This window comes from Varroa jacobsoni, unplaced genomic scaffold (assembly GCF_002532875.2).
Source record: "Varroa jacobsoni isolate VJ856 unplaced genomic scaffold, vjacob_1.0 scaffold_1177, whole genome shotgun sequence".
Classification (NCBI taxonomy): Eukaryota; Metazoa; Arthropoda; class Arachnida; order Mesostigmata; family Varroidae; genus Varroa; species Varroa jacobsoni.
The window spans coordinates 41606-69024 of record NW_019214079.1 but is presented as its reverse complement, the minus strand read 5'-3'; the positions used below and the strand labels follow the sequence as shown (position 1 = coordinate 69024).

General features: G+C 39.1%; 2 protein-coding genes and 2 long non-coding RNA genes across 13 annotated transcripts in view; 1 reads left to right on the top strand and 3 right to left on the bottom strand.

Annotated features, from left to right (window-relative positions):
• The window catches only part of mv (lysosomal-trafficking regulator mauve), a 25948-nt gene extending 9166 nt beyond the window's left edge, over positions 1-16782 (bottom strand). For 2 of the 5 annotated variants that reach the window (XM_022845584.2, XM_022845585.2), the window contains exons 1-15: positions 16718-16762; positions 15895-15987; positions 8076-8166; positions 7155-7293; positions 6823-6985; positions 4372-6485; positions 3886-4061; positions 3399-3640; positions 2814-3054; positions 2379-2529; positions 1863-2031; positions 1569-1770; positions 1276-1446; positions 841-1065; positions 106-591 (exon numbers count right to left, since the gene is read on the bottom strand). In XM_022845584.2, coding sequence (XP_022701319.1) covers positions 106-591; positions 841-1065; positions 1276-1446; positions 1569-1770; positions 1863-2031; positions 2379-2529; positions 2814-3054; positions 3399-3640; positions 3886-4061; positions 4372-6485; positions 6823-6985; positions 7155-7293; positions 8076-8165 — 4569 coding nt within the window. In that variant the 5' untranslated portion in view covers position 8166; positions 15895-15987; positions 16718-16762. The other 3 variants (XM_086971307.1, XM_086971306.1, XM_086971308.1) reach the window with 3 other exon arrangements.
• On the bottom strand, positions 11048-15614 carry Ogg1 (8-oxoguanine DNA glycosylase). Of its 3 annotated transcripts, none has more exons than XM_022845595.2 (3): positions 15332-15614; positions 13246-13335; positions 11048-12969 (listed from the first exon to the last, which is right to left on the bottom strand). In XM_022845595.2, the coding sequence occupies exon 3, from the start codon at positions 12899-12901 to the stop codon at positions 11900-11902; it is 1002 nt and encodes a 333-aa protein (XP_022701330.1). In that variant the 5' UTR covers positions 12902-12969; positions 13246-13335; positions 15332-15614; the 3' UTR covers positions 11048-11899. The 3 variants fall into 3 exon arrangements, with proteins under 3 accessions (XP_022701330.1, XP_022701329.1, XP_022701331.1); XM_022845594.2 differs by having other exon boundaries at positions 15343-15614; XM_022845596.2 differs by lacking the exon at positions 15332-15614 and adding an exon at positions 15237-15304.
• On the top strand, positions 16747-24040 carry LOC111267382 (uncharacterized). Of its 4 annotated transcripts, XR_002684579.2 has the most exons (6): positions 16747-17527; positions 18069-18224; positions 18796-18915; positions 19884-19911; positions 20244-20347; positions 22692-24040. It is a non-coding gene; the product is annotated as an uncharacterized LOC111267382 (long non-coding RNA). The 4 variants fall into 4 exon arrangements; XR_002684580.2 differs by lacking the exon at positions 19884-19911; XR_002684582.2 differs by lacking the exon at positions 18796-18915 and having other exon boundaries at positions 16858-17527.
• LOC111267383 (uncharacterized) lies at positions 21081-27278 on the bottom strand. The gene is made up of 3 exons (XR_002684583.1): positions 26480-27278; positions 22294-22392; positions 21081-21986 (listed from the first exon to the last, which is right to left on the bottom strand). It is a non-coding gene; the product is annotated as an uncharacterized LOC111267383 (long non-coding RNA).
• Positions 27279-27419: the final 141 nt, after the last annotated feature.

Genomic DNA, 27419 nt, shown 5'->3' with positions numbered 1-27419 from the left:
AAAGAAGTTCGCGGAACAGTAATACTATTCAAACATTTAAACTACCACTTACAAACGTTGCTATAAAGCAGACTAATACAGGTATCCCATGTGTAGACTGCGTACCTTGTAGATACCACAGATGAAGGTGCACAAAGCTGGATTATTGCGGCCTTTATTCGTACAAGCCGAAGAAACGGACGCCGACATGCCTTGCTCACTTTCGTCTATTAGATTTCTGTTTTCCTCGACGTCTAAATGAAAATTACCATTACTGTCTGACCTTGTTCCTTCCCCACGTCCATCATAACGATCATCATTGACATCAGCACCATCAACTAACGCTGTCTCCTTGGCTGAAGTCAAGTCCATTTCGTTCTTCGACATCGAAGAGGGATGTGCTCGCCCTGGTAGGGCTCCCCAGGCTACGCGTTGATTTCTTGTATGAACGACGTATGTTCGGGTTGCATCATGCAGAAGTACAACGAAGTCGATGAGTGAACTAAGTAGTGCATGCTGGTATCCAGTGACAGCTAACATTGACGATACCAATTCAACCAGATCTTCCGCGGTGTTTATACTCAGGCTGCACTGCTCTGAAGCATATTCCTCCTAAACCAAATACACGGACAACTACTTTAATGGTGACGATAATAAAGATAATAAAATTATTTTCTTCATTAACTAACTTCGTCGATTTAATATTTGCTTGATTATACTTGGTCCTGTGGGGTTTGAATCAGAGATTACAGGATTACAAGTTTCAGGTATTAGCTGTGCCGTACGCCGGCGCCTCGCTGTAAGCTTGACTATTCTGCAGGCTACTCATAGTGTTATTCCGACAGTAGCAAAGATGCTCACCTTAAGTATATTCAACAATCTATCAAGAACATTCACTTTAACCAACTGATTGACATTAGCAATGTGATGCGGATTTCGCAGTCGGGTGCAGCGCGCAAGAAATGCAGCCAGTTGCGCTCGTTCCGCTTCTCTCCAGCGAGGCCACAAGGGCAAAAGCAGCTCAGAGAGTAACTCTGCGCGGTGCAGCTTCAAGCCCGTTGCATCACAACAGTGAGTCAGGCACATCTGAAACAATCGGAAATCGTTGAAATCAATTAAGCAAGTGAATTCTTGCTCCAAGATGTTTGAATGGGGAAGTTTATGATTACATCAGTAGTCGTACAAGTCGGTAAACAGTGAAAATAGCAAGTCCACTAAGTTTACTTTAAAAGTGTATTTCATGATCAGCAATATATGTTTTTAACAAGGAGAGCTGGTGTATTGAAAAAAAATTACTTTAAGTAACAAGAGAGATAATTGACATTTAGGATACTCTAGTACGAGCATCGTAAGGCCCAGTCCCTCGCGCTGAAATTCCGCTTGCAGCTCGGGTCCAGACTCGGCCGCTTGAAGGACAACTTCTAGTGCTGCTGAGTGAAGATCCTGTCGGTTCGTGCGTTCGACCACCTGTAGATAGTTAGCCGATACATTGAAGAATTAACGGACTTTTAACCTACTGATCGGAATAGTCATTGTATCGATGACGCAGACTAGCCATCTGCAAAATGTAGTAAACCGTGCGAGCTCACCCATGCTAACAGGAAGAGAAGTACTCTGTAGCCTCCGAGAGATGCTAATGCAACATGAAGATTGTGCGAAGCTTCGAGCGCGACGCAAGGCTCCATTGAGAAGCAGAAGACATCGTGTTCTGATGGCAGGTGCTGCAATCGACGTGTCGATGAAAAAAATGACTGAACGCTCAGCTTCGATTGACGTGGATAAGCGACGAATCTGTGAATATATCAGAAACGATGTGATGTTCAAGTAGAATGGAACGAAGTAGAAATAAATGGAAAAGATTGACTTTAGTAAACTTATATTACCGAAGTGGGTCCGTTGGCTGGTAAGCTAATGCTAGGTGTCGCTGTAGCGTGCGCAGGCTTCCCTGAAGTTCAAAAATCCGCGAGTGTGCACTCAAAGGACATTCAACTAGGCTTTGGTACGAGGGACCAAGACGATAAAGCACCGTAGAGTGATCGCCTCGCTCAAGTCCTTTGCAATGTCAACACACAAAAATCACATCCAGTTAAATAGAAACAATGGTAGTGTTAACAATTGTATTTCAAATGTCTGTATTAATTTGAAACTGTCGATGTAGCAGAAATCTGTATACATTTCTTACTACAAAGAGGCTACAGATGTTGTGGCACTTGTAAAGCGTTCAAAGTATTCATCTGTTAACAATAGGTGAACATCTGTGTTATAAATTAGGTTCAAAGAAGAAACAACGCAACAAGCATTTTACGTTAGTAGGATCACATTGACATTATTTTTATTTTTCTAAAAATACTAAGAAGAATTTTCTAAGAAAGCACCGATAACGTAGATACTAGTTATACCTTTGAATAACATAAGGCTGGAAATGCGAATAGGGCAAACTTGACAGCCCAGAAGCACTACTTCAAGGCTTGCGAGGGCTCGATAGGGCACCCCTTCTAACTCGCGTTTCTGTCCGTTGGTCGATACCGAGATCTTGTTATGTCCGCTCATCTGCAACCAGTCGTTTAGCTTCTGCTGAATAATGGTTTTTGGATTGCACTGGATGATTTTTCAAAGGTGCGTTTTATGTGATCCTTTTTTAAGTAACTTCTACAACATTCAGGATTAACAATTTGAAACAAAACGTTTACCAATAGTACAATAAGGTACTATATCAAGGAATATTACAGTTAGCCACTCCATTGCTCTATAGATAATCCTGATTAAGCTAACGAGTGGTAACTTGAGTGACCCTATCTAAAATCTACCCACGCTTGCTGCATAAGCAGCGTTACCTCTACGTAGATGTGGGCCCAGTTTCCAAGGCCTCCTTGATTTGGTAACGAGGACAGCATCGGTAAGGTGCCTGTCCAAAGTCGCTCGTACAGAGGACGCCCAGTGGACAAAACAATTCGGATCATCGCGAACCCTTTGCCTTGGCCGTCATGGAGTCTCTGCTCTAACCATGCTTCAAGGAGAGCCTGCCGATTTCCTAGCGACACCAAATGTGTTGTGCCAACAGTATCAGCACGAAACCTACTCAAGATGCAGCACCGATGGTTTATAATGGTTAGATTCTTGGGCACCTGTAAATACTAAACGTTTCTATATTGTGATTGACAGATGCCAGTATAGGATACATGTTTAATTCTATTATATATTAATTGATTCTAGATCAACCTAGGGCATTCGTTTAAAGTGATCGTAGATATGAAATACAGTAATATCTCAGCATCATACAACATTGGAAAGCCCAAGAAAAACATATTATGAAGTAATCGAATAACCATTAGTATCTCAAGACTGTAAAAAATCAGGTATTTCACTTATTAATTATTATTAGATTTATTATTAGAATTAAATGAATCTATATAACATACCAAAGTGAAAACGACACTCCATCAAAATCGGTCACTGTGGCTAATGGTAGCGCAGCTGCAGCACCAGCTTCCGCCCACGGTCCCTCACCATCTAACATAGTTCGTTTGGTTTGTGCCAACCAACTTTCCGGGGGGCCGAGTTGCTCACGCGTAAACGGCCGAAATATTAACACTCGATCGGGGTATCCAAGTGACCCTTGGGGCTGGTAGAGCAACTGATTTAAATTATTCAGAAGTGTTTCCTGGTAAAGTGGTAAGTTACTACCTTAGAGGAAGTTCAGCGTTCGTTTCGATCTACAAACTGAAAGCGGACGTGCTTTATATAAAAGCACGATTTTTAGTTTTTTTAACTAAAGACCACCGTGGAATAGTGGTTGCTCCTCAAATGTTCCACAGCTGCTAGTTTTATATGATTTTCTTAATATACATCACAGTCTATTTCTAAACGAACGAGTTTCGAATGAAAGATAATACAGTTCGAACTTACATAGGCCGGTTTGTCAACTTTAAAAAGCTGCAGAAGATCAAAAAGTTCATCACTAGTGATTGAATGCCTGCATAAGATCTGAACGAGATGCAGCAGCGCCTCCGTAAGCTGGTCGGAGTATGACCCAAATTTCCGGTAGCCCGCTAGGTAGCTTCGACAGAGACGACTGGTAGAGCCTGTGCGCAAATTCGCAATATCATCATTATTATATCTCTATAAATAGAATCAGCATAGTATAAGCTGATTTACATTGTGGGGCCATTCCTGTCACCTATTTTATATAAAGACAGGCTTACTCTCCCACAGTTCTCACTCTTACGTGATTCATCATATCATAGTGATATCAGCAGATCAAGCCCAGTGTACAAACTAATTTTTGTATCACTTCGCTAACTTAACAGAACATGACTAACTACCAAAAAAAGCCGTAAACAAATCGTTAGGCTGACTTGTTGTTTCCTCCTCACACTGTTCCCATCTACGTACCAATTTCCAATAGAATTTCCAAAAGTTGATCACTCTGAAGACACATCATTGCGAGATGTCGCAAACTTCCTGTGAAACTGTTCGCTGCCACTGGCGATGCAGTTAAGATAAATGCTGCCATATCGAGACAAAGGGAAGCCACCTCAAAATGGACGGCAGGCCGCGGTCCTGTAGGCATTTTATGTATTCCATCCAAGCCGCTATCGCTGTCTTGATCTGCTTCATAGCCTTCTGGCTCTCCACCATTTTGTGCAGCATCGGTGCTGGCGGATCCGTGCGCGGCATCGTGAGGCGCTTCAACAAAACGGCTGTCGGTATGCGCTTTACCGATACGATTATATATGTTTGTAGTGATGAGAAGGGCGATCTTCGCATAGTTGTCGCGATCCTTTGGGATAGCGTTGTAGATCTGCTTGCAGATTTCTGCGCGTTCAAGGGGCCGTTCGCAATCAGACCATAGCTGCAGGGGGCAAAGGAATAAGAGCATGGCTAAAAGTATATCGCAAATTTGATAAGCCACGTTTGTGGTTGCATCGGCAAGTAAATTAAGAAGTAGTCGATATGAGGTATCCAAGAACTGGAAACGCGATCGGATGTAGTACTCCTTGACGCACAACACATTGGCCTTGTGAAATGTTTCCAACAGATCTGCAATCGGCTCCATCGTTAAGTCGGACTTCTGTTTGAGACAGTTGTTCATCTCGTCTTCAATAATGTTCATGAATGTCTCTAGAGCCACAAGACTACCCGAAATTATTGTCTCAAATAGTCTCATCGATACTACCCGTGAGGCAAGATCACTCACGAACAAAAACGTGCTAAGCAATTCGACATGTTCTTTTTTATCAAAAAACTCCGTGGGTAGAGACGGCAATGTATCGAACAAGCTCCCTAATAAAGGAAATACTAGCGGAAGATCATCCAGTCCTAGGAAGGACGTGAATGCAGACATCACAATCTTTTCGTAAAGTTCTGTACGCGCGTCAACATTGCTTAATGACGCTACAACCGCAAGATGGCTAGCAAGCTCTCGAGACCGCGTCGAAAACAGTACCCGCGCATACGTCGCCGATGAGACGCTGTTTAAACGATTACTGCATACACGACACGACCCTGTCCGCCGGTGGAACGCTTCCAAAGCTTCAAGTACGTAAAGTCGTTCCCCATCCGAAATTCGCTGAAAGAGCTCGAGCAAAGGTCCTACAGGTGGATAACAGCAACAATAAGCGACTCGTCGAAGCTCATGTAAGGCTACCAGTGAAAATCGGGCCACAAGACGTATTAGGCGTTCACATATTTTCGCGGCGACACAGACATGTTGTTTGCTTTGTGCTCCAAATGGCACCCCGTAGCTGTCGGTATGATGGAACACGTCGGAGTGACGACCAGATTTGAGACGCAATTGCTTCAAACATATGGCCACTTCTGCTAGTATAGCGCAGTGCTTCTCAATAACGAAGAGATCATCCTCGAGCTCATTAATTTTCACTAGGACAGTGAGCAAATTGGACTTGAATTCTGGACCACTATTGCTTACTAGATGATACGCAATCGTGAGCAGGACCGTAACACACTCCTGACGGAACGTCGCGTCCTGCTGGTTTTTGAGACAAGACAGCAAGCTTCCAAGCCAATCGATTCCTATACCATCACCTTTTTCTATCAGAATTTGCCTTAGCAACAGACGGAGGGATATTAGTAAAAAATGTTTGTCAGTCGTTCCATAGAACACAATGCGGCCGAAGTGTGGTTCAGTTTGGTATACACAATCAAGCACGTCGAGAAGCAGAGCGGCAAAATCTTTTTTTGGTAAGTATGTACTGTACAACTGGGCTTCGTGTTCCGTTAAATCATTTTCTACACTAGATGTGTCGGGGTTATCTGCTCGTCGTTCTTCCAGTGATAAAGGTGGGCCCTTTATGGACGGTAGTTCGCCTTCGGAACTTGAGGTAAATGTGAACTCTTCGATCTCTGGATCTTTTTTTTTCCTGTGATTCATACTTCGACGTCGATGATGTGTATCTATCAGTGCCGGTTTGTCGACTCGCGAACCCTTGCGCGGTGGTAACATCGCATTCACCAACGGCGATAGGGACGACGTGTCTGCCTTGACACTGCAGAAAAGAAAGCATAAGTCATCAAAATCAATTTTTGATCATTTATACACATGTAGGATGAATACTGAGCTTGGTCGGATATTTAAACTATTTAAGGTAATAGGATATCAATCAAATTTTATTCACCCATCTTTATCAATAGTCGTCTAACACTCACTTGTGCAACTTAATAACAAAAAATATAGGATCATTAAAGCACCTGAGTTTATAGACAGAAGTTCCAAAACAATTTGGGTAATTCCTTTTTAAATTTAATACATTTTGTAAATCTGTACAAACACTTACTATGTTAGGTTAAAATATAGAAACATAACTGTAAATTTGAGATCCTTACAGTGCTGGATATGGGGACTGCCATGTCGCATGTTCCTCGAAGTGCACTTGTTCTATGAGAGATTTCCATACCCCCTCTATCGCTTCTAAAAGCTCCACTTTGAATGGAAGATGTGTTACTCCGATCAACTTTAGCATAACAAGTAATTTCCAGCAAACCGGATCTGAAATTACGAAATGGAACGTCTCATAATGCATAACGGCGTTGCTAACGCAGCTTGCTTGTGTCTACTACTGCAGACAGCATGCAAGATAATCGAACGTTTTGACTTTATCGTTACGCCGGTTGAAATACGTGAACTTATAACACGAACACTAAATCGAGCTGCTCACCGCTCGCTGGATCTTTTTCCGTACGAAGGCGATTGACGAGCACATAGCTTGCGATGGACACGGCTTTGCTCCACGACAATGGATCCGAGAGGTAACCCCTAATATGAGCTGAGAGGAATTTACAGCTGAATACGTGTACCTAATATAAGAGAAATTACCAATAAGTGTTACAATGTTGAATGTCCAAGATTTAAACCCTTCTATATGGTCAAAAAAAAAAATTAAAATTAAAACAATTTCTTCAATTACATAACCTCTACTTATTTTGTGTTTTAAAATATTTAGATCACGATGTAAACATACAGTGTCCGTACTAATGTTTTTACGCTTCAGGCGTATGGATGTAAAGAAGTTTAGTTCGAATTTGATATTTAAGATTTTACAGCTTTCAGTTTCTTAAATACACCCACAATACAGGATAAAGAAACAGTCGAATAAACAAAAAAGGAGTTAATATCACATATTATCAGCAGCATAGAACGTTATTTCAAGATCTAATAGACTTGAACATTGAATTACTAAAAATAAAGAAAAGCATTTCGCTTTGTGAGACCTCTACAAGAGTAAATCGAGTACGTCACACGGACATAGATAAAATTATAATCAGTTCGAGTTTAGATTTTTTAATAAAGTCGAGTTTCCTTTTCGTTGCGATTCACAGTAATGTACAATTAATAGCCTTTTTAATATTACCTTGATTAGATCAATGGACATCGTGTAATTTACTTTATGCCGCTTTACTGGTACAAATTCAGTCACTGCCATTATATTGGCCTCACCTGCTAAAGCCATGACCTGTAGTGTCCGCGTAAGTAACTCCTTGTTATTTATTTCTTAGGTAACAACCTTATTCGGAGGAAATATTCAGAGCACTACTTACGCATGTTGAGTACAGTTATATATACAATAGTCGATCCGCACCTGTTCAGGGCAATCGGAACTTTTTGCTGACAATCCAACTATGATCAAACTCCAAAGGCGATGTAACGAGGCTTCGTCGTCTTCGTCCATCCTGCAAGGTACATACCGTTACCAACATTATTGCTCTTAGAAATGCTGAACTATGTATAGGCCTTGTAAGCTACTGCGCGAACTTGTCCATAGATACCTAGACCCCTTTGAGTTCACAAAAATGGGAGTGCGTTCGTTTATACCGTATATGCCGAGGTAGTGGTTTAGACGGCCAAGTCTCCGATTGAAAGAGACCAGTGGTCGCTGTTTTAAGCCCAAAACAAGATTTGCACGAATAGAAAAAGTTGCTTATATTAAATGAGCCATTGGCCTCTTTACTTTGTATCGTTTCACTTTTTCTATGGAGCAGCTAATTATAAATTTATCAATCTTATAGATGTTCACAGAGGTCTGTTTTCTGATTATACTATTCCTCATGTACACATTCGTCTTATACGAAACAAAGCGGCGGCGGCCATGAAGGTACGTGCTGTTCTGCCAGCCGTTGCTGTGCTACAGTAAACCAAAGTAAGCTCAGCATTTTAGCATATCGTCTCTAAAAAAGCACGAGTTTTCAAATTTGCTGGTTTCCAAAGCGACATGGACAAGTATGTCTACGACAAATTCCGACCTAGAGCACCGCTTACTTTAGTGGACATGTGTGCTGCCATTAAGAACCACTTAGAAAGGGTTAGACAACAAGAACAAATATCCCTCAATTTTACCTAAACGCAGATCCATGAAGCAATCTCATTTAATGTTATCTTTACTGTTAATGAAGCGACTAATGCCTTTTAGGTACGCAGGCGGCCGCCCTAACAAAAGATAACGCATTTCACTATGCAATGACAATTAGGTAGTAATTTATTAATTACAGCCTATTTGTATAATATAATATAATACTATAATAAGAATATCAAGGAGAATCACAAAGAGCTAAAAACACTACTGAGCCTATTTTGTATCATTTACTGATGTAGAATAAGAAAAACACAAACCATGCTGTTTCTATACGAATAGATCATACTAATATAGCGAGAATACACAGATCATTCAACTGTCAAATCTACAACTATAAGACCGAGCAATTAATAATAATTCTGATAATTGTGCAAGGAAACAAAAATATTTTTAGCATAAACTTTGTTCATAGTTAATCACGTTTAATGATAACAGACAGCGAAGGATTAAGAAGGTATTAACATTGAGGCGTATGCAGCTACACATAAAGCGCGACTTGTCATAAGCCGAATATTTAAAAGCGTCGATGCATGGATAGGTGGAAACCCATTTTGTTACAAAGATACAATAAATGATACTTCATTCAACCGGACATATTTGAACTGAATTGCAACTATAGAAAAATGTTCAATGCAAAATCAGCGTTGTACAGACATCTGTGTCAAAACCAGCAACCGTTTCACGAGCGAGTTTGAATGACGTGTTGCCTAATTTTATGTGTTAAAGGTGTACAGTGTCCGAAAAGCACAGTGTCTATCACTGCAGAGAGAATGTTTTTGTAAAAGGACTTTCATCGTTATTCATTTGAATATCGTTCAATCACCCAGAGCATGAAGGAGTATCAGAAACATTCTGTAGATAGCAAATTTCTTTAGAATTTATTTCTATATTAAACGATGAACATAGTAGCGCCATAGTAGCTATTCGAAATTTATTGAACCTTCCCAAAAAGCCCGGCATAAGCATCTACGGATTAGGCCAATCGCATGCGTAATTTCGCCAGAAATGGGACAAATAAATCTAGATAAAGCTATCTTATTTAAAGATACTCAGATCGGGTATTTTAACGATATATTTCGTGTGTTTACTTTTATTTTCAAGATAAATGGGTAGTACAATTTGCAATAATGCGCGATTGTATAAACGTCTGATGTGCGCTCGTGCTTGACGATTCAGTTGTACTCTTATGTACCATAAAAGGTTTTCATAATACCAAATAGGCAGTGTGTCCTAAAGACGTTCAAAGTTAAATTTATAAAAAATACGTATAATCGTTTAGGTAGTGATGGCTTCTCCGTACAAAATGTTAAAGCGACCGTTGCAGCGATGATTCCTGTTTTATTAAATCAATTTCAAAATCGCATTGCGGTTCTGCCGATTGGTGGATGCCAGTGGGTGCTAGTCGACGGACGTTTTTTAGAGCCAAGTCTAATTTTGTCGATTTTTAGCTTCGATACATTATCTTTTCTTTTTGATGTGCTTCGACAAAATGTCTAGGGGAGAGGGGCACCATAAGGAATTTAAAAGTTAGTTGGAGAAAGCAAACAGATAAGGATAAGAGTGTTCGTAACTGCATTTTAATACATACGGGTCCTACAAAAACTACACCAGGAGCCCTAGCTCGTAATCTCTTCTAGTAGCTAGTTCTAACTATTAGTCTATGATATATATCATATAATAAAATCGATTTTCCGCATTATACCTTAGGTGAACTTAGGTTCGAACACCTTTCATATTTAAAAGGTACTTAATTTACTTTTCCAGCTAACGAATTTCAAAGCTTGCCGGATACTGACGAATATTCGGATTTGTTTTCTTTGTATTGCCTGTAGCTAAATGTACACAGTCGTATAATAGTCTCTAAATAATGATTTTTCTTTGTCAGTTTTTTTACTTTCGCGTTCGTAGAGTAAATGCAAGCACCGATGTGTTTCTTAGAAATAAAAGTAGATATTTAGTAGTATTAATGAACAAACATTAATTCTATACCTCGGCATTGAAAAAGTGATTGGCCTAAGCACAAACTGAATTTCACTCGCTTTAAAGAGTGAACGTTTACAACCTAGTAGCCAACGTCGTGACAACTCATTGGCGTAAAGGATTCAGGTAGAATGGGCGCTTGCGAATTCTCCCTTGATTGTCGACAATGTCGTCTCTTCTATTACCAATGTTACCACTAGATCAATAAAAACAAATCAAAAGGCAGTTACAGAATTTTACCTTTAATCTATGGCATAGTTAGCGCTGCGTACATTTTATAATTCTCTTTGTCACTTGCCGACTCTTAACCCATTTTCGTTGAGTTTTGATGTTCTAGGAAACATTATTTTCACTACAAATATTGCTGAAGCAATTAGCCCTTTACAAACTTCTTGTCTATTTAAATAGTATTTTTTTTATAAATGTATAAATACATTTTTATCAATATTAACAAGTGTTCATGAGCCTGGTCTGTTTGTCTGACACATGTCACGTTGGCTCGAAAATTATATTTTTTTTATTCTATTTATTATTTAAAAAGTGCTTCCATTCAAGTGAGTTAGCTATTCATTATAGCCATTCATCCTGCATGATTGCTTTCCTGCTGCTTGAGGCAAGGTTACTACCCGTTAACTATGTTACGTGATGTGAATCGGGACACTTTTATACACATACCTGTATAATAAGAATCATACAAATCGACTCGTTCTTGTACTTGCGGATTTGCTAATTATATAACTATTAGCAACGTTCTTATTACTATTACTATTAATAGTAAAAATTTTCGTATGACTCAATAAAGTGTGTATGCTATGATATTAGCCTTGAAAAAATACTGAGTTTTCGTATATTTGATAGCAGACTCGAAGTCATACGGACACATACGCGACGTAATTTACAATATTTAAACTCTTGAGTCTTTCAGATTGTTATCCTTGCGAGTTATGTTGCTAAGTTCTGGAACACCTCTAGCTCGTATAACATACACCGCAGAAATTGAGTAGATAAATATGATTAAATGTTGTCGTACTTTATCCCACTTCAGTAAGTTTAGCACACTTGCCTCAAGAGCCTTACTTGGCCCCCTGGCGTTTCCGCTTCGAGGTCTTCTTAACTTTTGTGGAATCATTCACCATTTTTCCCAAAGAACCCAAGCTGTTCTGCCGCACGCGCGTTGCAAACAGGACCCCTTGAGCCCAGCCGCTCCAGTCACCAAACCGAGCAACAAACCACTCGACAATACGCGGATATACAACAGGTGAACACTTATTAACATTTTGAAGGCTGGGTATGTGTTGGCGGGCTATTTGGAATACATGCGTATCCACTGGAACGGCTATAGGCTTGTCCAATGCCATGAGACAGACGCAGTCTGCCACCTTGCGTCCTACTCCTGCCAGTGTCATCAGCTCGTCACGGGCTACCTCGTACGATGACTCGCGAAGTCCATACAGCCACTTCTCACCTCCACGTTCGCGCAGTGTGTCGACAGCCTTCGTGACGTAAGCAGCTCGATAGCCAAAACCAGCCTTGCGTAGCTGGGGTTCCAGCTCAGAGCCGACAGCGGCTAGATTTTTCAGAGATGGGAAATCGTGATAGTATATTCCGTCAATTGTGGCTAACTGCGGCCCGTATGCACAGAGTTTGTCGACCATCTGCGAAATTCGTGATATGTTATTGCACGATGATAAGATAAACGACATGAGACATTCGAGCGGGTTTTGACGGAGCGTCCGGACACCAAGCAGTATGTCGCCTTCAAAGAGAAGGTCGGAACCCCATTCTGAATATAGTTTGGCTAAGCTCACTCCCAGCTGCAGATAGTCCTTGAGCGTTTCCTCTGGCGTATCCAGTGGTTCCACATGTCGGTTTGATTGCTTCGATAAGTACCTCTCTTCCCATAGTTCATATTCGATGCCTTCATCACATTGTCGAAGTCGATAGATTCGGCCTCGAAGCGTGGACGTCCACCAGTCCTCAATAAGCTTCCATCGAAACGATTGGCCACAGCGAAGAACAACATCAAGATTAAGTTCGCAACGTGAGACAGGCAGAATTCGAGCAGTCGTCCACATAATTTCTTCTGTCACGAATGATCCCAACGGGCGCTTTCTCAGCACAAAATGATGGTTACATCTGTATCCTAGAGAAAATCGGAAAGTATGCAACGATCGTAAGCACACACATACGCACAAAACAGAAACGAATAAAATCATGACGTAGCAAGTACAAAGACCCAGACATTAAGTTCAATTTATATTGTTGGGAATGGTCCTATAGCGCCGTTCGGCGTTTTAGCACATAGTTGTTTCATGCATGGTGTAAATATTACGCAGTGTTTCTTCAGCGGTTTGATGGATACACTATTAGAAGAATGACACTACTCCATACACGATGACTGCTTGGCTCAGCAACTTACAGAAGTAATAGATTGTGTACGAAAAAAAGCCACGCTTCACCATGGCTAACGTTAGGTGCGCGGATATCATTATAGGAGACACCGGTTTTCCTGAAACAATGCTGAAGCTATTAAAAGACGTTGCTTCACAGCCTGGTTCTTCAAAAAGTACCTTTTAGAGCTATCACCAAAAGCATATTAGAAGTTAATTCAACTAAATCCCACTTCTGTAATATTAGCATAAAAATATGATTTCTTGTAAAAATCAGCCACATTCATACAAAAAACAAGACATAGCGGAGAACTTAGATGATACACATTGGCTATAATGAATACACAACGTTCATATGTTTTCCAACTAGATAGTTTCGATTCCTACTTTACGAGTGCATAAAGAATCAGTTAGTTTGACCTTTACCACTTTTTGTTCGCATCATTATATGCAAATGCGAGTCATTTGGTCTATTTTACAACTTTACTTGATGTATGTTCATCATTATGGATTGGATGACATTTACAAATTCGTAAGAATGTTTGACATTACACTAAATAAAGAAAAAAAAAACTCCACAAATTTAAAAAAATCACTTTTTTTGGTTGTTCAAAGGCACATTTTTGAAACCTCTTTTGCAATTTTCCATCCACAAGTTGGAGATCTTAGTTCCATTCGAACAGACGTATAACCCGTGCATCTAGTTATTTGGTGACATTGTTTCAGCCAGTGTACAGCCAGTGCAATTTTAAAAAGAAGAGATATTCCATTCGCTAGCTTAACCATAGGCAAAAATGAAAACTATTTTTCAAAATTCTTCCATTTCGTTGCTGCGATATGCCGAAGAAAGTCAAGAAGTAAAAAATTAACTGCTAAGGGATCTCTGGGAATAAACAGGGTTTTTGTAAATTGAAATGTACAGGAAGTTACCACGACAATCGATCAGTTTCTTAAGAGATCGCACTCAGATATTGCGCTGAGACATTCGCTAATCCAAGTCTGCCATGGTCATACACACAGCTTGAGTCAATAGAACAAAAGATTAGCAATTCTTTTTTGTTTGGTGTTCTTGCTACCACTAAAGACAATTATATGTTTACCAACAGACTGTAACAATAAACATGTTTCATTAGACTTCTATGCTTTACCTACTGTTATCAAAAGTCATGAGAATGGTTGCGTTATTTTGGGTTGTGTATTGATAGCAGTCTCGATTTGACTTACAGTAGGCTTTTAATGGTATCGTGAAATTAGCTAAGCTAAGTATATTGTTGATCACATAACTAGCTGTGTTCAAAAAATACATATTGATAGCTGCAGCCTATGATTAGGTTAGGCGTTAGAGAACTTCAAAAATGCTATTACAGAGCATAAGCATATAAAGAAACATGTTGCGTTAAGACGGTGAACACTGGATTCATCCAAATAAAGTAAACAATGAAACGTTATTATTTTAAGTATATTCGAGCATTAGCTCGAATCCATATGGCCGCGAGTGCTTTGAGAATATAACTAAATATCATTGACACTACAGTTACCCACATAGCGAACTGGAAGGGACATTTTTAAATGGTGACATGACCATAGTCCATGTCGTGCCTTCTTTTTTTCTTCGTGTCTGAAGACCTATTAAATTACCAACATAGCGATTATAACAGTGTAAACACTTTGCGTATGTCCCTGTTTAATGGTGCCGATGTTGTTATCGTTATACGCAGGCAGGAGCACAGGTCGTATATTTATGAGAAAAAGCCATTGTTTCCGTCGTGGGATCTACTTCGTTGGCGTACACCCTGATATAAAACGGAATCAACGCGGAAATCTTTCTTTTTCCCTTAGTCAAAGAATCAGCGCTCACAGGCTATTAGGTGTGGCTGCAAGCTGACTGAGGTGTTCAGCAGAGGCAACTTCTCTCTCCAGACTGGCAGCAAATAGTTACAGTACACCCCCTTCACTGCGCTCACTTGTACTTTATGGAATTCATATTATAATATTTCTAGCAGTAGCCGATGTTACTGACATTCGCCTGCGTTCCGCGTGGAGCAACAGTCGGACTAGCGTCACATGTGCTAAGTCACAGTACAGAGATACAACTAATATCAAATCGGCACTCACGGAAGTCTTACAATTTCTTAGCAATATGCCCGTTTGAACGCTCCATGAGGGCATTCGGTTATGACACACAGGAAACCGCTCACAGTATAGACGATATATATCGATAATTAGGCATTTGATATATCTATGAAATACGCATAGATCACACATAATATGCAAACTCTTATTGAGTAAATAACATCGATAATAAAATCACACTCCCTCTAAGCCCATCCACTTAGAGACAGTGAGTCACGTCTTTGAACAGTAATCCTATTCAAGCCTTGTGCCTTACTATTCGCTGTGTTTCAAAACAACAACAGCCAGAAAAATCCCATAACGCCACAATATCGACCACCAAACGGCTAGGAGAGGGATGCTGACCATGTGTTCGGTATCAGGCTATTAAAGGCCCGGTGTGTATGCGCTTTACCGGTGCAGCGTTTGGCTTATGTTTCGCATTGTTCTGTAGATGTTGCTATTATTGCGACTGATTAAACTATGCCCTTTAAAGTGAAATTGACTTATTATATTTTTACCGATATGTCATAACCAAGTACAAGCACGACCATAATATCACTAACCTGTATTCGGTCGGCGGCTGCGATGGATGTAACGGTAATCGATACGCCTAACCAAAGCGACCATCCTCTACTTTCATTTTCGATATCCGCTCTCTTTCCCCATTTGTTCCAGTAATGAAGTAGCGACCAGCAAAGAAAATACAGGATAATCCCATGCAATATTAATTTTCGAGTGTTATTTTAGTTCGCTAATTATAATACATTCCGTACAACCTAGCAGCTGGCAAAAATACCCAACCAACTCAAATATCTAAACACACACGCATCTACACACGAATAGCGACTTCTAACAGCACAACCTCACATACTGTCGTCGATTGTTAAGCGGAATGAATAGAATACTTTTGAGGATCACTGCACGTTGCGACTTGCTTCCTTTTCGGGCACTATAATTAGTACCATCCTTCTGCTTTACACATCTGTTAATGCCGTTCTGACAGCACCTTATGTCAAGGCACTGGTATCATTGCGTCCTTTTTTAACCTCTTGTCCCTGGCACTTTTTTCGTTTATGAGCCTTTTTTGTCCACGAACCCCAACAAACTTTACTTTATTGCACTCCGCTCGTTTAGTACATGTAGTTGCACTAATCAAAACGGCTGAACACCTAATGCTACACGATATGGGGCTGGACAGAAAACTAACCATCGACCCCTATCCAGATAAGCTGTTTTCGGAATAAGAACGAACCTAATGGGGCACCCGCAGCACCAGCACCAACAGCAGCAGCAGTAGCGACACACGAAAACGGAACCACTTCACGAACAAAGATAATAGAATAATAAAAATAATGAACGTCTTTCAGAATCCGCACCATTACTCACCCGCACAACCATCGACCGCGTTCAGCAGTAGCGGCAGTAACCGAGACAGCAGTCGCTCCGCAGCGATATCAGACATCGAAAAGAACGTGTTCAACGTGTCTGTGTGTTTGTGTCTCCTCTCTACTCAGGTGGTCGTTTATCTGCTCTTGCTCTACGTCGCGTGCTGTTGCCGTTGTTGTTGTCGCTGCTGCAAGCAGTTACTGTGCAGCTGATAACAGTAAATGGTTATACCGTTGTTATCTACGGCTGTTATCGGCTCTGATTCGCGTTGGCCGAGGGCAACAACAAGCTTGTTAGTTTAAATGGCGTCAGTAGTAGCCACGTATGCCTCACGTAACCAGTAACGATTAACGGCAATCCCCGACGCAAAACTTGAAACAGAAGGACATGATCGTCTTTCCTTCTCCACCGGCGATAAACGACGACTGGAAACGAACATCAAACAAATATACGGAAGGAACACAGAGTAACAATGAAAGGACACTGTCATCGGGGAATAGAGCGTTTCTGGGAGGCCGAGCTTTCAACTGAAGCGAAAAAGCAGAGAACCCGTCACCCACTTTCACTAACTTTTCTATCACCGTCGACCGTTCCACTGCGGTCAGCTCCTGTGTCAAATGGAGCACAAATGGGGCACGAACGTGTATGATCCGCTGATAGTACGCGGATGGAAACCACCTCCGAGGAGCACTCGACAACAAACAGACGTACGCGTGCGCGTTCCAAAACGTATGCAGAACGATTCGTATATTACGGTGCAACTTATTTTAATTAAATCTTCATCTCAGGACTGACACACGACCGTCAGAGGTGTGAATAATTATGATTGCTACGTTATTTGTCGATGCTTTCTTTCTGAGGTCATTATAACAATGCCTGATAATTTGGTTCGATCTTGTGAATATCATGCATAATCAGCTACCAAGTTTCTCACAGCCAAACTAGTACGGTCTTTACAAAGCTCTAAGTTTTTTTTGCTTGAGGAACATTGCTGTTAATTCGTTCTTTTCGTACTACTTTGAGATGCTTGTTGTAATGACTGTTTGTGAAATTCATTAAGGACGAACACTTGAAAGCTCATTTCCAACTTACATGGTTCTCGCACCGTGCAACGCTTGGACAGTATGTTGGGCAATAGAACCATTTGCAAACATGCTTAGCTTCCATGATCTTCTACTTGACATCTTTTCGTAGTGTGCGATAGAGAACGCAGTATCTCTGAAAAATTTGAGAAATTGAAGGAGGGCATATATTGGTCACGTATATATAGTTGACACGAACACGCATTTTTCGCAACGACAATAAATTAAGAATACTTGTCATAATTTTTTTTTGTTTATCTATTTTATAGGAATTACATGTCCTTTGTCTTCGATAGTGAGTTCGATAGGAATACATCCTGCATGCTATCATAAAAGCATGTTCGCTCCCTGTTAGGACGGTGCGTGCGAATCTTAGAACCGGAACTCCTCAGGCAAAGGAAATGGGATTGGCCTTGAGAGATGAGGTAACGGGAGGATACGTTTTTATTAAGTTACTGATGTTGTAATTTTTTTCCAGGAGGTGTAGAATAAATGCATTATGCAAAGCAAGCTTAACGAGTAAGGTATTTTTTAGATGCTGTTAAACTTTTACCCATTTAACCTCGACTCTTATGTCTTGATTCGAAACTTAGTTTGATATAAATTCAAATCAGAGCTTACAGGGACGATTAGTGGTACTAAAATATTACTTCATTATTTTCGTCGTAGTCTGTACTCTTGTTGGGTTTCCCCTAGCGTGACGAGCTAAGTCTCGAACGGGATTTTATTCTTGCTTTTCCACCGAAACAACTAAATAGCTGCGTTTTGCTTCCGCAACGTGTCAGTGGTTAGCAGACTCTCTAGCCTGATAGGATCGATTTACTGGTTCTGTTAGAACACCTTTTTTTTGTCGTTGCGGCGTCAATTTCTTAATTGCTCGTCACGCTGCAAATGTGTTCCCTCATACTCGTTTTGGGCACAGCTGGCGTATTTATAGGTCTTGGGTCTCCTTTTTTTCTACCGCATCTTTTACCTTCTCAATGGCCGATGCTTCAGCGCGCTCCAGCCCGGGAATACAAGAGGAGCGTAAGCCGTTTCGTCCCTTTCTCCTTACGAGCAGTGTATGCAGCTACCCAATCGCATTAAAGTCGTTGAGATTCACTTGAATGCAGTAAGGTACACATTAAGAACGAATCTCAGCTAATATTATATATGTGGGACGTAACAGTAAGTTTTCTCCATTTTTTTCTTCCTCATTCTTGCTTTATGGTTTTATTTTACTTATTTATCTCCCTTCAAAGTTTCTTTTATATTTGTTTATGGCTGAGAAAGTGAATGTTTATCTCCACCAATACACATAGATACATTAATCTACCCTCGTGGTCATACCGTATGAAAAACATGCCATAATACGGTTGTCTTTACCTGTTCGTAATCAGACGGCTAGTCAACGGTCAACGGAAAATGAGCACAAAGCTCTAGTACATTTCAAATACATTAATCATTACTGGAAAGTGAAAATGTCTTACCTTGTCGCAATTAAATCGTCACACACATTTTCACACCATTGATAAACGCTTTAATAAACTAAACCGAACAATGAGGGCTAAATTAAGCCTCTAGTTATTAACGAGATCTCCAGCCGACCTTTATAAGAACCTAATAAAAACGAAACAATGACAAACCGAAGTAACAAATAGCACTTATGATATTCAGCACCTTAAAAGGTCTTCAACTAGCATTAATAAAGGTAATATCTTGTTAATCTTTTTCGTAAAGTATGATTGTCGAACATTTCCTCGCATTGAAATTTACTTTTTAACGGTTGCCTAGTTCATAAAAGATGCTCATTGAGCTAGCAAAGTAAATATGCATCACGTCTTAATTTAGCTATTAAGTTTCAAATGCAGGAAATTTGTTGTGATCGATATGTGTTAATTCAAAGCATCGCTATTTAAGAGAGGTACATGTATTTTTCGTGATAAAGTAGAAAATTGTTTGGGCAACGTCTTTATTATTAATAACAATATTTATTAAATAATATGATAGACATTTTGAAGAAAAGTATTTATTGTAAGCGCAGGACTGTTTTTGTTACCTACTGTAAACATCAACAATCCGCTTTTCTTATCGTCGCATGTCAGAGGCAGCGTTCTACCATTATGTTCCAGAGTAAGTAGTGCGTCAAATTTTAATAAACTTATATAATACTAAACGAATCTATTTTATTGCGTCATTCACACCTGTTTTCGCAGTTCGTGCTTTATCAGTGCTTGATGATATTAAACAACTGAAGCTTTCAACCACTGTGTTGCAAAAATTTTCTTTCCACAGGTTAAATGACATTCTATCTAATTGTTTATCGATTAACATAACAACTGAGTTGGATATTATTAAAAGCAGATCATATTTACTTAAACATACCCAGATCTCTGCTGATTAATGATTCTAAAAAAAAAGTGCTTCGCCTTGGCTGAACTCCTTCTTATTATTTATTGTCTTAGTTAAAGGAAGGCTGTTATACCTCGATGCTTTCGCCTTGCAATTGTGGAGATCGAGAAGTCTGGCATTAAAAGCATCCATGTAACTGCCAATCTTAGGATGTCTGGTAAGTTTATTTTTACATTGTTTCAATGTACCTATTAAAAGATTCGTTAATAGCATTGTTCTATACATATATACATACATAATCTTCCGTTAATGCCTAGCAGCAAAGATTAAATGGTTTTCATAATTGCTTATGTACCATCTAACATGCTCGGTATAATCCAATTAAAAAAAAACCTGTTTTGTGATCATCGTACACAGTTTTTATGTACATCAAATGTTCTAATTAAACATATTGCAGCTAATCATACGTTTTGAGTTCAGTTAAAAAAGGATTGATATTAAGAAGATCTTTACATATATTTTTTAAGGCACCTGTATTGGTAGTATGCGCATCGAGCATTACGAGCGCGAATATCCATTATAACCTTTACTTACGACGATGTATGTAAAGCTATTTGTGAAGATATTAATGAAGTTTTTTTTTATTATATTAATTATATGTTAATGATTATAACTATATACAAAGATATTAGTGAATTTTCTGTGAAGTTATTCCTAACAAATTAAAAGAGCGGTGGCAGCTAGTAATTTCGGTTATGCACCCTGAACTAGCGCCTGTGACCTTTCCCAGAGAATATACTTATTTTTAAAGCAAAATCTATTAAATATCTCAATGTCGTTAAAGGAATTGGCTGTTGTATTTTTTTGTTGAAATAAGTATAATAGACTGGGAATAGTGCTAGGTCATTTATTATATTAAAATTCTTATGCATTTAAAATAGCAAGCCCGATAATAGCAAAAAACCATTAACCAGTTACAGAATTTATACTCACTATTCTATAGGTGCTTTTCAAGTATTTCTCCTTCAGTAACTTGGATAAGGTTTAAAGAATTAAATTTTACCGAATCAAAACGCATATTCCCCAGTAAGATACCTGCCGAATGCTAAAAATCATAGCTCAGTGTTTTTTGCAGAAATAAAATTAGCGCTCATATACACCACTGATAAGGTTCGTTAAACTTACATATTTACATAATACTTGTTCATAAATGATAAAATACTTGCTCAAAATATTTCTCAATGTTAGTATGTTCTCCTGTAGTAAATTTTGTAAGTAAATTCTTTTACCTCATCCACACTCAAACATTTGATAGAATAGGCTGTTTATAGTATTATTCAGGGATACCCTACGCTACCTGATTAATAATTTCCTCCTTTTTAACATTATTTTGTTATTCGTTTGTTTACACATGCACAGGTATAAAGAATAAATAGAATAGAGGTGTCGGTTACCATCCTCCCAAAATACCGCAATATTTGTCATTTTAAGTGGTCCAGCCTCGGTTGAAATAGCCTTTACGCCGTTATATCGATAGCTAGCTTATGTTCGTAGCAGCTTTCCCAGGCGAGACGTGTATAGCGTTAGTATGGACAACCTTTTCCCTTCATAGCTCCAAGCTATACCTATGATTATATTATGGGAACAGTCACTCAGAACCGCTAATACTTCTGTAAACGGCCGCTTATGTATCGGGCGCAGTTTACAGTTATGATTTTCGTAAGGAGTTACATGAATATCGGGAGGACAGTGCAAGCTATTAGGTGATCGTCGCTTCTTAGAGCTTGGTCTTCATAAATCGGTCGAGTTGAGAGGGGTAGTCGTCTTCCCAGTTCCCTGAACTCTCACGGGGGATTCTGTCAAGTGTTATAAAAAAAAAAAATAAATTGTACTCTATGAAGAATTCAGCCTTCGTTATTTAGAGAATCAATATTATGACCCGAGCAATCCAGAGGAAAAGTAAAATTCAAGGAAAAATGTTGAATTTAGGAAAAATAAAAAATATACAGGACCTAGAGTTACGCCTTGATCCTAACTGGCTTTTCACGAGCAGATTGTAATCGTCTAGTTTATTATACACTTTTAATACAAACTTGCTGTTCAAACCGTAAAGAAGGTAATGCCTTCTTTTTTAGTCAATAGATAAATAGGCTCCGTACTTACGGAATATGATGCTCGTGTATTCTAGATTAGCAAACATTTTCCAGTCGGATTCACCATTCGATATGAGAACCTACGTGATAACGTTGCAGCGCTTAACTCCTGTGAAAAAAGTTTTCATAAAAAATGTTTTGCGTGAACGTCTAGATGCAAACATGCGACTTATGCAAACCTGGTTTATGACGAAGTATTCTAAATAAACTCCTCCTTAGTTAATAATAATTTTTGTCAGACGAACGTAACAGGCGCTTTCTGGATATTGACTGTGTTCAAGAAGGTTACGAATACCTCCAGAATCGTAACAGATATGTGTCGCAGGCATGATTGTGGGTGTCTTCGAGTTATAATGTATTTTAATTAATCAAAGACGTTTAAGTAATCAAAATATATTGGTTTTCCAGGTCTCGGAACAGCAACAGGTATTTCAGAAGACCCTGCCGTCCAAAGGAACTCTCGTGGAGTTATGGTGTTTCAGAAGCGCAAAATCGAGAATAAGACGAACCGACTCCTTTCGAATCTTTCTTTCAACGAATCGAATTCTTTCTAGCGATGATTTTCCTGTCATATGCAAGAGTGCAAGTTGAACAGAATAAGGTTTAAATAAGCACCTGAAGTGTACAAATGCCAAAGATAGTTTTAATCCACTCATGTTTAGTGAATTCCACCATAAGTTCAACTTGAGATTTTAGAATATAGCAGAAATATTGGCTTTTTTTCAAAGAAAGTAATTGGAATCAAGATCAGAAATGATTGTGTAAAGGTTGTATAATTGCCCAGTATGTTAAGGTACGATTTAACCCAGCGCCATGATGGTTGCTCCAGTTTTAGACGTTTTGAAATGCTTATACTAGGAAAAGTTATTGAAGTTTGAATTTTTAAGTAATGTCAAACCTTAGCAATCAGCTTTACAGTTTTACAAGTAATTTGATTGACGTCTGCCTTTATTTTTTATACATGTTAATATAACTGATATATTTTTACGATGACATGAATTAAAACACCATGATAAATATACGTATCGCACCTTTGTAGGGCATTTATTTTTTATGTTTAAAAAACCACTGAGCAACTATAACTCTAGCTTTAAAAAACACTGAATCAAAGAAATCTTAAACAGCCTGATTTGCCACTGGACCATCCCTCATGTTAAGAATTCAGTAGCTCTGAGATATATTGTACATTTCAGGATGACACAGCTTCCTCCGTGTACTATCCTGTATTATCCTCAAGATCAAGCATGTTACTGCTTTACAAACGAGAGAAAATACGGTGCACGTAATTACTCGATAAAATCAAAAAAGTACACTATACATTTCAAGCAGTTACGCAGCATATGTGGAGTGTCTGAGAGTTTTTTGTAAGGCTCTAAGCTACGGTCTTGTTTCACCGCAATCGAGAGGCCTGCAAAAGAATTGTGGTATTTCAACGCTGGTAATCATAGTTTTGCCATCGTCAAAATGTTGGGCTGCTGGCCACTGAATCGCTAAGGTTGGAGGCCTTTTATTCACATCACGAGAATTTCGCTGGCAATGGGTGCATCTTTCTTAACCAACGAAGATTGTTAAAAAAAAAGAAACATCTTAAATATTGAGGTAGATTTTCTTAGTGCCTATTCAAGTAACGCTGTTTTACTGTATCAATCACCGTACCGTACAGTAGCAAGATACGCATAATTTGAAGTTTCGCATAATGCTAACGAATTCCGGACAAAATGTGTGCGATCGACTCATAAATGTTTGTCTGAATCACATTAACGTGTTTTTTTTTTTTGCAACAAATACTATGTGTAGTGATCAGGAAAAGCAAGACACTCTGGGTAGCTACCAGAGGTTAACCTGAACCTCTTCAAGAGACATTTTCAACCTGTACGATACCTTGTACGTTTGTTGAGATGCAATCGGCCGCGAAATTTTTAGGCTTTCATTTTATCAATCTTGCTCAAGACTCACACTATTATTATTATTAGAGCGCTATTTCGTAACACTAACGATAGTGATGTATGAAATGTGTTCTAGCGCAAATATTTTGTTGTAATTTCTTGGTACGAATTTAACAAACAAAGGAAATCATACAAAGTAAATCGTTGTAAAGTGAGAATAAGCAAACACAAGTAAGAAGGAGCTAGATTATTGCGCACTGCGTTTGCACAAGGCGTCCCGTTTATTATAATATTGGCTCGTCGAAAAAGTACTGTCCGTATTTCAAGCTATATGGTGGTAGAATCACATATTACAAATAATATGAGTCGTACCTTGTGGCCACCTTATTAGAAAGGCTGAGAGCTGACAGAAATAGATGTGCTATAGTTGTTGAAGTGTTTTTTTTACATTTAAAATAAGCCACTTTAATGATGAGTAAGTTATCTGCGAAAATCCGCTAAATTTACGAGCTTTATAACGGTAAAAACAGAAATGCTGTTCAGGCCCATTAAAAAAATCTATGCTGTTGATGACCAAGATGCATCGCTGGGCGAAACGGTCAGGGGAGTTTCTGGAGATTTCGATGTAGAAGATGCTCTCCGTAATGATCAACCTATTAGTGAAAAAGTTATTGAAATGATTGCTTCACTGTCAACAACTAACAATATTATTACAAGCCATTAAAAAAGTCAAATGGAATTGGTGAACAGAAAAGGCGTGGACCTCCAACATGACGATGCTAGACCACATACATCTTTAGTGATTCGACAAAATTAAAAGAACCTAAGTGGGATATGTTAATGCATCTGCCGTATAGCCCGGATATGTGTACCATCATGCTATCATCTGTTTCGGTCTCAGCAGAGCTCTCTTAATTGTATTAATTTATTTTCAACGAAGGCATGCAAAAATCACTTTCCACGATCTTTCGCTCAGAAACCGCAGGAGTTATACAGTGATGTTTAATGATATTGCTTGAAAAATAGCAGAAAATTGTCGATTCAATATTATGCATATCTAGTTTAGTAATACTATTTTAAAATAGAAAACATATATATGCTTCGATTTTAGCTTAAAGACTCAATTCATTTTTAGTGAATCTATTTATTATAAAATTATACTCATTAAATGAGTGGCTCGGCAGTAAAAACGGCCTATTTTTTTCATTTTTTACTACACAATACACGATGTGTGGTATATAATAATGTTAATTCTTTTTAAGGCAAAAGCCTGAGGTGTTTTAAAGGACGCAAATCCATGAACGTTATGCAACCATAGAGGACACTAAAATTGTATTAGTTAAGCGCCTTCATAATGCTAAAAAGCATTTTGTCTAATTTAATTTTAAAGTCTTAAGCGAACATTGGGGGAATCAAAGTGATATGTATACTACGTGTTAGAAATAGTCCAGTGTTAGATTAAATAAAGAACGCAGCGCACAAAACTATCGGGTGGGAATTTAGGTTCGACTCTTTGTTTCGCTCGGTATGGTCACTTCAATAGTTGAATGGCAATTGCTGCAGCGTAAGCCGCCCGCTGTTTACTTTGTCTCTTGACGTCAGGTCTTGCCATTACCATTACGCATACTACTTTTCTACCCTCGGTTTTCTCTAGTTCTTCTCCCTCTAACACACAAGAAACGTGCTCTTCTCATTACTACCATTGAATGCGTAGTGTAATAGATCTGTCAATCTTACGTTACAACTGATCTTTCATGTATGCGTTAGTAGGTCCATTAATAATGAATAGCGAATTATTAGAATCCTTGGAATGGTCTTTATAACCTGCTTGCTGGAAAAGTTAGTTTTGATATATTTTACACGATATCGTTTAGGTGAGGTAGATGCTGTTTCCTTTGTTTGAGCTTAGACATCCATCCGATGTCCTTTTTAAGTAAAACGTAATCTTGAGAAAGTAGGAGGTGAGAGTTTTTCTGACTATAATCTAAGTTTCATTTACTTACTTTAGAGCAGGCCAAATAATAACTTAAGGTCTGTTACACTGAGGTATGAACCCAAACTTTACTTCTTCTTGACTTTCTAAAGTCAAGGGTTGTTTTAGGCATAAAGAGGCTGATGTGGTACGAAAACGGCGCCTTCGTTGTTTGCATTACGAAGTTGCAATCTGTTATAGCATTTCGTAAGCCTTAACGGATCATATCTTGTGAAAAGCTTTTAAAAACGTTCTGTAAACTCCTTCGTAATATAAAGTAATAATTTTCTAGATTTTGTTTGTTTTAGTACCCAGGCCGCTTAACGCGTACTGCTTACATTTGAATAATAAACGTTTTTACGAGTTTTATGTTCTGTACTTCCGTTAGATGTCGCTTCAAACTGCTTTCCTTGACTAACATCCGTCGCCACTCAGGTTTCGTCGGCGAAGCGGGATAAGACTGTACACAAGACAACTTTGTAATAGAATCCTTCTCCCTGAGCCTGAAGTCGGAGGCTCCGAGATATCTTCCCAAATTACCTTTTATTCACACATATCATAATTTATTCTGACAACTAATCATCAATAGATTTGTAGGACTACAACGATTTCAACTTCGGCCACCTGTACGTGTCGTAAAATTATTTTTTGGCGCCTTACAACGCTTATATTGATGCTACTGGCTTGCAAACGACAGCAAATTAGTGACACTGCTCTAATTAATTACAGACCTTCGAAGTACTGTGAAACACAGTAAATGGACAGAAAAAACAAGCCTGCAAAGCGCTCGGAATAAGTGGCAAGCCATAAGCGCATTCTCTCGAATTGTGTAAAACATTATTAGCACGCTTCAAGCATTCGATAATGGTCCGTTTTTTACGTTTTCGCAACAGGCTCCTATGGCGAAACGTTCACCAAGTCCACGCAAATGCAAGTAAGTTCGCGCAGTTTCTCGAACAATCGGAAACATTTTGTGCCGCTGCAAAGGCCCGTCGGAATTGTCTGGTACTGGTATGAAGTTTTTATGCCAGCCGTCTAGAAATCTATTGCGCATTTTCACGAGTGCTGGCATATCGCTGAAGTGTTAACAAAATTTGAAAAACGAATTTATCTACGGCATTTACAGGTTTCGTATGTATGAATTCGAGATCAATTTCGAGCGGCGACAGCGGGCCAGAGCCCGCTAAAGGACTAGTTTCGATTCTGACAGGCCGCCGGATGGCCGCACAAAGCAATTGAGCAGATGCATCCGTGCGAGTAAGCGCGACCTAGGCGGAC

Coding starts and splice junctions, on each gene's coding strand:
- Ogg1 (XM_022845595.2), bottom strand. CDS start 12,901: ATGTGGACGACTGCTCGAATTCTGCCTGTCTCACGTTGCGAACTTAAT.